Source organism: Triticum urartu, chromosome 6 (genome assembly GCF_003073215.2).
Source record: "Triticum urartu cultivar G1812 chromosome 6, Tu2.1, whole genome shotgun sequence".
Classification (NCBI taxonomy): Eukaryota; Viridiplantae; Streptophyta; class Magnoliopsida; order Poales; family Poaceae; genus Triticum; species Triticum urartu.
In genome coordinates this window covers 461,727,097-461,737,942 of record NC_053027.1, presented here as the reverse complement: position 1 = coordinate 461,737,942, position 10,846 = coordinate 461,727,097, and the positions used below count along the sequence as shown (strand labels likewise).

The 10,846-nt window shown below is 45.4% G+C and overlaps 3 protein-coding genes across 3 annotated transcripts; 1 reads left to right on the top strand and 2 right to left on the bottom strand.

The window, feature by feature from the left end:
• The first annotated feature begins 360 nt into the window (after positions 1-360).
• On the top strand, positions 361-1,821 carry LOC125512378. The gene has a single exon (XM_048677469.1). It carries the CDS (start codon positions 437-439, stop codon positions 1,646-1,648), a length of 1,212 nt encoding a protein of 403 aa, XP_048533426.1. The 5' UTR covers positions 361-436; the 3' UTR covers positions 1,649-1,821.
• Positions 1,822-2,577: 756 nt separating this feature from the next.
• LOC125514212 (phosphoribulokinase, chloroplastic) lies at positions 2,578-4,847 on the bottom strand. The gene is made up of 5 exons (XM_048679497.1): positions 4,194-4,847; positions 3,853-3,937; positions 3,681-3,765; positions 3,343-3,587; positions 2,578-3,106 (listed from the first exon to the last, which is right to left on the bottom strand). The coding sequence occupies exons 1-5, from the start codon at positions 4,739-4,741 to the stop codon at positions 2,855-2,857; spliced, it is 1,215 nt and encodes a 404-aa protein (XP_048535454.1). The 5' UTR covers positions 4,742-4,847; the 3' UTR covers positions 2,578-2,854.
• A 1,862-nt stretch (positions 4,848-6,709) lies between these two features.
• On the bottom strand, positions 6,710-9,932 carry LOC125514211 (secretory carrier-associated membrane protein 5-like). The gene is made up of 12 exons (XM_048679496.1): positions 9,724-9,932; positions 9,452-9,589; positions 9,306-9,368; positions 9,142-9,175; positions 8,934-9,056; positions 8,781-8,843; positions 8,519-8,612; positions 8,237-8,282; positions 8,071-8,138; positions 7,873-7,921; positions 7,654-7,719; positions 6,710-7,002 (listed from the first exon to the last, which is right to left on the bottom strand). Exons 1-12 carry the CDS (start codon positions 9,775-9,777, stop codon positions 6,970-6,972), a joined length of 831 nt encoding a protein of 276 aa, XP_048535453.1. The 5' UTR covers positions 9,778-9,932; the 3' UTR covers positions 6,710-6,969.
• Between the last annotated feature and the right edge of the window lie 914 nt (positions 9,933-10,846).

Sequence of the window (10,846 nt, the reverse complement as noted above, 5' to 3'; positions counted from 1 at the left end):
TTGGTTGAGTCAGAGTATGATACAAACATGATTTTGACATTCTTTGAGGAGTATCGCAAGATCGAGAACCGTCAAGTTCATACCCAACTCCAACAAGATCTTGTTGACCATCATTGGCAACGTCTAAGCGAGTCCTAATTGTTCTATGAAATGCTATTTGCTACATTTGAACCATTCGGCGTGTTTAAATTCTGTTTGTAAACTATATTCGTAATTTGGTTGAACATTCAAATTTATGTTTAGTTGCAATTTATACTAGAATTGCAAGGTTTAGAAAAACAAAAATTTACTTTGTTATATTTAAGGAATCAACTAGGTCCAGCCAAAACTTAGTATACTCCACTAAAAGCCTTTTACTCCACTAAATTTTAGTGGATCGGTTAGAGTTGGCCTAAGGTCTGGTTGATGCTCACCGGCACGGCGGATCCTACCAACCATGCTGCCCCCGCCGCCGCCGCGAAACACTCGAACTTGCCCATCCCCCGCCGCCGACCGCCCCACACTTCCGATGCCGCCAGCCGCGCCGAGCCCGGACCCGTACCGCGACTGGGCCGACCTGCCGGAGCTGCCGCTGGCGGAGGTGCTCCGCCGCCTCCTTCCCTGCATCCGCTCGCTCTACGCCTTCGCGGGGACGTGCCGCCCCTGGCGACACCTGCTCCGCGCCTCCGCCGCCGATCTCATCCGCCCCCGCATCCCGCCGCTCCTCCTCCTCTGCCCCGACTTCCGACTGGTGCCCTTCTCCCCGCTCGTCGTCCCCCAATCCCTCTCGTACCCCATCCCCGCCCCGGCGGAGGGCGCCACGCTCCTCTCCGCCTCACGCGGGCACCTAATCCTCCTCCGCCGGGGCTCCTTCAACAGCCTACACCTCGTCGACGCCCTCACCGGCGCCGAGCGCCGCGCGCTCCAGCTCCCTTCCCCGCACTTCCCCTATCACTACGCAGCGCTCACGCCCTCCCACCTCCTGCTCTTCCACTCCATGCACGCCTTCTTCTCGCTCCCCTTCCCCGAGCATCCAAGCCCCAACAACAACAACGCCCGCCCCGACTGGACCAAGCACGCCCTCCCCCGCGCCGCCTCCATCGTCACGACCGTCATCGAATTCCGCGGGCGCGTCCTCGGTCTGACCGACCGCGCGCAGATACTGGAGTTCCACCTTGGTGGCGCCCCTTCGAACCAGGCAGCCCGACTGCTGCCAACCACCGGCCTTCCGGACGCCACCAGATTCGACAGATTGCAATTCGGGCCGCATTTGGTTGCTGCCGGGGATCGGCTGCTGCTGGTGCTCTTCATGTTTGAAGCAAACTTGGCCCCCCTGGTGTTCCGTGCGCCCAGGGTGAACAAGATCGGTGTGTATGCGCTTGATTGGGCGCGCATGATATGGGAGGAAGTGGACAACATTGGGGCTTACACCTTGTTCGTGGACATTGCCGGGAGGAGCACGGTGGCTTGTGTGGACGTGGGGAACTGCGGAGTGGAGGAGAACCGAGTTTATGTTGGCGTGCCCAACTCCCGTGCCTGGAGGAGGCCACTACCACCAGGGTGGGAGGCATCACCCAACGTTGAAGGGCTTGGACTGAACTCGAGGGAGACGATGGCGTGCCGACCATTGGCATCACCAATATCGGTTCATCCACGTCTTTTCTTTTGATGATCGTAGCAAAATAAGTCACTGTTTCTACCTGGAACAGATGTCTACATTCAGTTGCTTATTGTAATGTCAATACTGAGCCTATTGTTACTTTGTAGCATCTCATATGGAAATGCTCGCATTGTACGGATTAATCATGCTATTTGATGTGAATATTTGTGCTTGTGCTCTCCTGTTGTTTGGAGATATCTATGTGCATCTCTCTTAAGACTGTGTGGCCTGTAACTTCTCGCACTTACACACTGAGCATCATATGATGAAAATTTACCTTAGCTTGCCAATTGTTGTACTGTACCGCTAAAATTTATATGGTTTGCATCGAAAACTGCTCTTTAATCTAGTTACTAGTTACATGAAGCTGGCCATTTTCTGTTCTGAAGCTCCCTTCATGGTTTTTTGTTAGTTATATATACTTGACTGAAAGTCTATTTCGATGAATTTTGGCTGAGAAAGTGAGTAGCAGCATGTACCTTTTATAAGATCATAACTGACATAGCTTAGGTTCTTAACCATTATCTTGTCATTAGTCATTACACATTGATTAATGATCCTCTACTTCTAATTATTCTCAGTTTCACATCAGCAGTTCCACACAGTAGGGTTTATGAATTCTTTCTTGAAAGTAGCACAATGTGCCTTTTCCATAATAATGACATGATTGCTATGCCTTAATTTCATAACCATTTCTGTTATCATGGATGATACGTTTGTTAGTGGATGATTAACGACTACTGTGTTATCAGCGTCAGATATACAGTTCCACACACAGGGTGATTTGCTAGAACAATGTACCGAATAGTCCACATGTTCTCATAATTTTTCACAATTCTGTCTACAAATCCACCTCCATTTTTTCAAATTTCTTAAATGGCCTTTTATGAATGTTAGTCGTGATCAGCAGTAACAGCCAAAAAAAAGGACACACTAGATAAAAGCAGCCGCTTTTGATTCTAGCAAGCACATGTATTTTCTGCATTGAAACATGGGAGAAGATGTACATCGAAATTTGTTAAGAAGAGACATAAGAGACCCTCATCATGGAGAGGATTTTCGAGAAGTTCAAAATGCAGGTTTTCATGAGTTCTGCAGTGAACTTTCTACCGTCTTCTAGCTGTAATATATTCAAACTAGGTACAAGAAATGCGAGGATGCTCATTCTCATTGAGTTGGTGATGAAATGATTCGTGAACTTGAATTTGGGGCTCATCAAACTTTTGCTGCTTCAGCAGGAACGCCGGCCCTCTCAGCGATGATCTGTTCATAGAGATCTCTAATCTTCAGTCCTACAATGGTCTGGAAGAGACCTGTTCCATTGTTGCTGCCTGGGAAGTCTGCATGCTTTAGCATTTGCTGTGTCACCTCCCCGTAGAACTTGGTTGAGAGGTTGCTTAGGTGGCTCTCAACATAGATGAGTTCATCTAGTCTGTCAAATTGCCCATCCATCTCCAGCACCGATACCTGAAATAAACAAGCAAACACTAAGATTGTACAGCATTGTCTGAGGCAGGACCTGTTTGACAGCTAGAATTGTTCTACTCAGTGAATAGTCGATCTCTAGTCTAAGAATGGTTTTGGAGCTCTCTTACTTTGTCCTACTTTGGACTACTTGCTAGGTTTCTTTTGATTTATTTCCAAGTAACAGCAGTTAGCATTACTCGTTTGACACAAAAGGGTAAATAAGCCAAGATGAGTACCTCTTGGCCAAAGTAAGTGTCTGGGCCATAGGAAAATTTGATGCCAGGATAAGAGCATGTAAGCTTTCTTCCACAAGGGATCCAGTTGATGGTTGATCCTTCATCGAAGAGGTAAACCGGGTTGAAGAACTTAATGCCTTCTTTCATGATCAATTTAACTCTCAGCACCTTTCCTTCGTTGTCATCAGGAATCAGCTGGGTTGGCAGAACTTCAATCACAGCATCAGCGTATTGCTTCTGCGGATCTGTCATACCAAGTGGTCAGGTTACATACCATCTTTTATTATTTTTGGTTTATGGAAAACACTTGCTGTGATTAGTTGGTAAAAAGGCAGTACCAATAAAGGCATCAAAATCAGGTTTCCTGGCTTCGATGCTAGCCTTGATGCTTTCAAGACTGTGCCCACGCTCTGCCATGTCTCTCTGCAAAAGTGCCAGTGATTGTTTTTTTAAAGTTAGATAACAGCAACAAAATCCATTGAAACATCTAAACCTTGCTGTTCAGCTCACCTGAATTTTCCATGCGAACTTAACCTCATTGCTGATGTCTAAGTAGATGCTGAAATCAAGGAGCTCTCTCACACGTTCATCGTACCTGGTTTAAAAATTTCTGTTTGTTACAGCTTGCAAAATGATCATGTTTATTTTAGTCAGGGAAATACTGCTAACTGTTAAGCATCAGGGAATCGAATATTTTGTGGAAACTTAACAGAAGTTGCTGCTGTGATTCAAAAGGTTTTATGATGACCACTTACCCAACAGCTACTGGAATATGAGGAAGAAAGAAAGAAAAAACAGACACCAAATACTGAAACAGACAGGAGAAGCATGGGAGTAGAATGTGAACTCACATTGGATGCAAACCCTCGATGACGAAGATCTTGGGGGGCTGGATGAGCTCCGCCGGGTCGAGGAGGCCAGTGACGTGGTTGTAGATTGGCTTCTCAATAGCCTTGCCTTCCTTGATTGCCTTCACCTGCTCATACATGAGATCAAAGTCGTTTGCCTTGGGGTCCAGGGCGGTCACACCTTTCTCCTTCCTCCCGGTTCTGTCCAAGGAATGGTAGTCATCAAGGCATATGACCGTCGTCGTGTCGCTGATGAGCGTGTTGGAGTCCGGGTTGCCGCCCTTGGGTGGCTCTGCAGCACCTCCAAACACGCTTGTGAGCCGGCGCATGAAGGTGGATTTCCCACATCCCGAGTCTGCTGCCAGGCCAATCACTATTGGCTGCTCAACTGCGCATGAGACCTGGAAGGTCCTTGCCCCATGCCTCGTGTTACTCCTCCTGCTGCTTCTGGTCGTGAAGAGGATGACTTGGTTCTGCCTGAAGCCAGAGTTTGGGATGGTGGTGCATGGGGAGCTCAGGGATGTGGTGCTGTGTGGGCTGCAGAATGCCATGTTTGCTGCCCGACCTCTTGGAGCTGCTCTTCTCCCCTTCAAGCCTTGTAAGTTGTAACTGAGACTTGGGGAGAAGAGAGAGCTTGATGAAAGAACTGTGGAGATAAGAGCTAAGAAAACATAAGGAGGGAAATGAGATGGTGATGATGTGGTGTCCCTATTTCCCCTTTTTTCTCTTTTTCTTTTCTGGAATTCTGGTGATATCAGGGCCAGCTTATAGTGATCTGAAAATGAAACAATCGTGTTTTGCCTGTATTCTTTCCCTGGACGCTGAGCTTTCTTACTACGAAAAGCTTGTGATTCCTTTCTGTGATCATGCCCACTTCCCGGTGATTTTTTTTTTAAAACCTGTATCGGTTAGTTAATCAACTTACTAGTGATCTTTGCTGAAAATTAATCTGTCTGTTGCTTGTCTGTTCGCTGCCAAATACACGAGCGGAGAGCATTTGAAATTCCGTATACGCCATTTACGATATAATGTCCTGCGGTATACTTGTGCCTGTTTTGTCTGTCCTAACCAGTTGGTGCTTGAATTATGATGGCCAGAGACGCTTGGAGGAAAGCTTGGTGGTGGTTCCATGGATCTAGATATGGTTCTGCCACGTGGCAGCGCAAGGATGGCTGGATGCAGATGAGGTAATGGAGGTTGGAAATTGATCGCCGAGAGTTGGAGAGGATATGGCTGATGCCTACTTCACCAAGCTGTAACCATATGTACGTTTATCTTTTTTCAAAGGCGGTCCATGTGTCAGCGTGTGGCCACAGGTATGTGCCATGTCAGCATCCCCAAGTCATTGGATGGCCAGTGGCCGTACGAGACATTCCATAGCATATACGCATTAAATTGAAGACACAGTTTTCACATGCACCCTCCAAGTAGAATTCCTTTTGACTCGTTACAGAATCATAACTCATCGTTGATCAGAGGAGAATAGAGACACAGCCATGGGCAGAGTAAGACGAAGGAATCGGGAGCGGCTATTCTGAGCCTAGGCTCATCTACACCAGCACATGAACAATGAATTTGTGAAAAATAGCAAAAAGAAATTAGATTTTTTTTTTACATTCAAGATGCTGGAGTGCGCAAGGCACGTGCGAATTTTCATTGTGTTAGGATATTCGAGGAAGTCATGGAAAAAAAGAAGCAAAAATTGACCCTCGAAGAAACTTGAAAAACTGCATTGTTTAAACCTGATTTTGTTTTTTTGCACGAGCTCCTCAAATGTCATTTTAGCAAAAAAAAATTGCACGCTCCTAGGATGGATGACAACACCATAAAAAAGAATGGATGAAAAAAAACAGAATTTTAATTATTACTTTTTGCTATTTTTCCTGAATTTACTGTTCATTCAAAGCATCTGACCCTGGGCACCGTTGTGGATTACCAGAATCTATATCATTTTCCACTGTATATTAGTACAGAATCAAGCAACGTAACAAGCGTAAATCTCTGGAAACGAGAAGATCAAGGACCTGTTCTTTGATTAAAGGAATTACGTTAAACTTTGGAGGAGTCCATTCCTTAGGACCTTTTGTCATGCATCTTATTTGATTCGTATGAGTACTTTGTAGAGTTTTAGAAAATAAAATCTATGAAGTCCAACCACATGCAATATTTTCTGTCCATGAAGTGATTTTTTAAAACTTCTTGTTATGGCGCAAGCGCAACCAAACTTCTGTTATACATTCTCAGTTTCATTTCATAGTACATGGTAGGATTCAGCGAAGGCTAGAAGGACATCATGGTTCAAAAAAAATGTAAGGATGTCAAGTCTTGCGTTTTTCTTTATAAGAATTGGAATCTGCAATGAAGGCTAGAAGATTCCTTCGACATCACTTCACAAGGCACAGATGAGAACCTCATATGGTTTTGCTGTCTTTAGGTTCCACCTACCATGGCCCTCGCAGAAGAAAGCAGCTTACCAGCAGACGAATCAAATATGCAAACAAACTAGCAAACAAAAATGCTAGGCTTCAAACAACATGCAGTTTATATAGGTAAGATCCAAGGTTTTAAACAACAGACAGTTCAAGAGATAACACTAATACAACGTTTGTTACACTTCTACTCTCTTGCAACAAATAAACAAACTTCTGAATTTCTGAGGCAAATTATTCCCATAACTACCATAACATACAAAGAATGGCATGTACTCATATGTATGCACAGAACCGCAGCACGCTCCGATGACACCGGTGGACTTCTGTATTTTCTTCCGTTGCCCGCTTCACTTGTGCCCTCTGAAATACATGTATACTCTCTGCATGCACCAAAATTAGAGCAAGATCAAGTAAGTGCCAAGCTGCTGGTATTTTGCGCTGTAAGGAACTTGGCAAACACAATAGTTCTATATGCATAGGTGACAGCATAAAGGAAAAATAATATTCATAAAATGTGACATGCTCGCTCAACCTTCCTGGATTTGCTTTACTTGTAAATTAAATTATACATTACACATATTTTTCTGTTGAAACAAATATAAGGAAGACCGATGAACATAGAAAAACAAAGGTAAGTTTACTGAAAAACTGTGCTTGACTGATGGTTAATATAACTTTCTTCCAGCAGTAAACACTAGTATCACAACTGGATGGATTCCATATTATCCTAATTTTAAGAGATCACTGTTGTTGAAATTTATGTATAGAGTTATACTTATAGATAGCTAGAGGGCAGGAGTAATTAAACAAATAACATACAGAGTACTTCTAGTTTTAGATAAGTTACTAGCATCTCCAATTACTAATTCAAACTGTGTGATCCAAGTAAATGAATACCTATTTACTTCCTTATCCATTTAGATATAGTACCCAAAGATGAGCGAGGGTTGTGCGAAACCAAAGAACGAGGAACGTAATAAAGGCAGAATAGGAGGCAAGGGGCAGAGGGAGATAGCAGATTAGTCACAGACCTGAAGAACCCAAATGCTCACAACTGTCTCCAGTGAAAACAAGGCAAATCCAACAAAGTAAAGTATCTGAAAGAAAGATCGTTGGCCTTAAATGTTATATACACTGAACATACAAAATTGTATCGATATACTTTATAGAAATAGAAACTTGTCCAGCTGTTCATTCCATATAGGAAGTATATGAGCTGCAGAAGGATGAATAGCATCTAAACAACTCACCCCAACTAATGCATGATCAGAGAAGGTATCGATTGCAGCCAGTATACCCCTGATGACAGATAAAGCATACTTTGTTTAGAGCCACATAAAAAAATCAACAGCCTCACGCATTGAGACACTGTACAGTGGCTATCTATCGTATTAAAACTCTAGGCAGTAATTGTTTGAAGCAATACATAGTGTGGTAAGTTATCTTACGTTAATGACTTCCCACGAAATACGATCGGCGGAGCAATGGCAGCAATTATACAAAAGCCAATGTGGAGCTACAACAAAACAAAGAAAACATAATTCAATCAGGTTGCTAACATAAATAGCATATCAGATGAAGAAAGCAGAAACCACAAGTTCATCAAGACCTTACCATGTAACAAAGGAAAAACCACCCAAAGCTGAATGCGCTGTCAGTTCTGTTCAGCAAGTTGACCGAATATTAAACATAAAGCCACTACTAGTGCTAGGAGAAGTACATTGCAGAGATTGGAATTCAGTTAAGTCAAACATCTAGTAGAAATTTCCTTTTGTTGTTAATTAGGAATGTTATGCATGTTAGGCTGATACAAAATTGAATCAGAAGTATGGCATGAACTGGTGCAGATCACACACATAACAGGAAGCCAGAAAGCATTGACTATTAGATGCATACCTCATTGCACGGTACAGAGGCCTATACCACATCAAGTAGGACAAAGGTACTCCAAGCATACCGTAGATAGTAGCCAGGAAAAACAGTTTAGAGTCTGCAAGCATAAGAAAATCCAAAGATTTAGTGGTCTGCTGCATTACAAGACATAATAGCACAATAAGACTAGCACTCGTTGGTACCCAAACTGCAATACATATGTGCAGGTGTACAGGCAGGTGTACTTAGAACATGAAAACTAACTAGAAGAAGGTACTTAGCTCACCCCCCCCTCTGATCCAACAGACTGTGACAGCAATGAAATTCCAAACGAGGCAAAGCACGATGCCTGTAGATTATTGCAACCCCAAATATCGTCAGTAAGTACATACAATGATGCCTCTTAAAACTGGTATCTCATGAGTGTGTGCGTAGTTACCGAGCCAGCTAGCAAAAGCAAGATACTGCAACCGCTGCGCGTTGGCTGGTATTTCATTGGCAATGTCGTGGTGGATGATTGGGAAGAATGGCGGCCAGTTCTTGTCCTCCATGGGCACCCCAGCTACATGATAACACAAGATTCAATTCACAGTTTCATGAGGCATAATTTATCCACTGATGTAGACCCAATGCATGTAGAAGCGTACCACTCTTGAGAGCTTCCTCCCTCCTCTTTATGTCCTTCACCCACAAAAGAAATTCAAAATTGAGAACAACGAACAGGAGAGAAAAAATGGCAACAATTTAATATCATAGTAATGTATCAAATCAACAGTATGAATCCAAGACAGCAGCAGCATAAGAAGCTTACCGCCTCTCGCCTCTTGAGATCTGCCTGCCACTGCGAGAGCTCACTTTGCTTGCCATTCGAACCCTGCAAAGCAACCATATTAGCGTAGAGCAGAGAGCACGCTCAGTCACTCCCTCGGCAGCAGCAAACGGGAGATCCCCTCTTACGTTCATGTTGTCAAGGGGGATGTCGACGGCGGCGTCCCCGTTGCCACCGGCGCCGAATCCGACGGGCTCCGTCGGGCGAAACTGGAACTGCGACTTGCCGCCACCACCACCAGCGGCACCACCGCGTCCTCCCCCATTCTGCGCACGAACCACCAGATGCAGAGCTCGTCAGAACACGCTAAAATTCAAACGCCGGAGCTCGGCGGGGAGATCCCGCCCGAGATCTATCTAGCAGGCCATGCTAAGCTAGAGGGGGAGAAATGGGGGATTACGGAGAAGGCGCTGTCGTCGGCGCCCTCGTCGAAGGGATTGGGATCTCGGTACATCCTCGCAGCTTCGCCTGGCTGGCTGGCTGGCTGGATTCGGGCGGTGGAAGCGTCGGGTGGAAATGATCGGTGGTTTGGTTTAGTGTGTGACACGGGAGGTAGAAGGGAATCGGTGGGTGTGGGGGTTGGAGTGGGCGTGTCGGCCGCGGTGGACTGACTCACTGGCGACTGACTACTAACTCAAAGTCGCTTCAGGTTCAAAGTTGTTCGGGTTTTTTTCCAACGCTAAGCGTCGGTCGATCGGTGGAAGTCTCTATCGGTGGTCTTCCGCACTATCAGATCGCGCACCGTCTACGGTTGAGATTAGCTCGCTGACTCGGTTGTGTCCTCTCGTCCACGTAGTCTTGGGCAGCACCCTAAAAAAGAAAATTGCCACATCTTCATCGCAAGCGTTGTCGTGGTGTGAATTCTAACAATAAGAGAGGGAAAGAAACGAGGCCTGATCAAGCAAGACACATGGGGAGGGGGGGCGGGGGGCACAATGAAGTATACAAGTTCAGGCCCCTTATTATGATGAAGTAAAAAAACCTAATCATGTTCTCTGGAGGGAATGTTCTTGTGTTGAGATTTGTGTTTACAAGGTTTCAAACCCGTAAGCAAGTGATGAATGGATGCTTATATAGAATTTGTTATCTGATGCGGAGCATCCTACGATCATCCCCATGTACACTACGACTACTCCCCAAGCCCCAAGAGGACATACGATGAGACCTCGACCATACGCCATTGGACACAAGGTGAACTCGCTCCTCTCCGAACCATCACTTTCCACATGTGATACATGGCTACTACCTCAAACGTATGTGCTATGCATGACCAGGAACCAAGAGGAAGGCCATGAAACAGCTAGGAGCATTAGACAAGACGGCGATGACACCAAGCGCGAGGAACAAGAGGAAGAGCTACCAAAAAGCTAGAGCTCTCGGACATCCAACGACCTCCGGACGACTGACAATCTCCGGACGTCCGACGCTTGGAGATTCCACCAGCCAGAACAACTATAGCCGAGGCACCCTACAGCGCTCGGACGACCGCCAGACGTCGGACATCCGACACTCGTCAGCCACCG

Coding starts and splice junctions, on each gene's coding strand:
- LOC125514212 (XM_048679497.1), bottom strand. CDS start 4,741: ATGGCATTCTGCAGCCCACACAGCACCACATCCCTGAGCTCCCCATGC. Junction 3,588..3,680: donor TGATTTTGATGCCTTTATTG/GTACTGCCTTTT, acceptor TTGGTATGACAG/ATCCGCAGAAGCAATACGCT. Junction 3,107..3,342: donor ACACTTACTTTGGCCAAGAG/GTACTCATCTTG, acceptor TGTTTATTTCAG/GTATCGGTGCTGGAGATGGA.
- LOC125512378 (XM_048677469.1), top strand. CDS start 437: ATGCTGCCCCCGCCGCCGCCGCGAAACACTCGAACTTGCCCATCCCCC.
- LOC125514211 (XM_048679496.1), bottom strand. CDS start 9,777: ATGTACCGAGATCCCAATCCCTTCGACGAGGGCGCCGACGACAGCGCC. Junction 9,057..9,141: donor GGAGGAAGCTCTCAAGAGTG/GTACGCTTCTAC, acceptor GTTATCATGTAG/CTGGGGTGCCCATGGAGGAC. Junction 7,922..8,070: donor TTTCGTGGGAAGTCATTAAC/GTAAGATAACTT, acceptor ATCTGTCATCAG/GGGTATACTGGCTGCAATCG.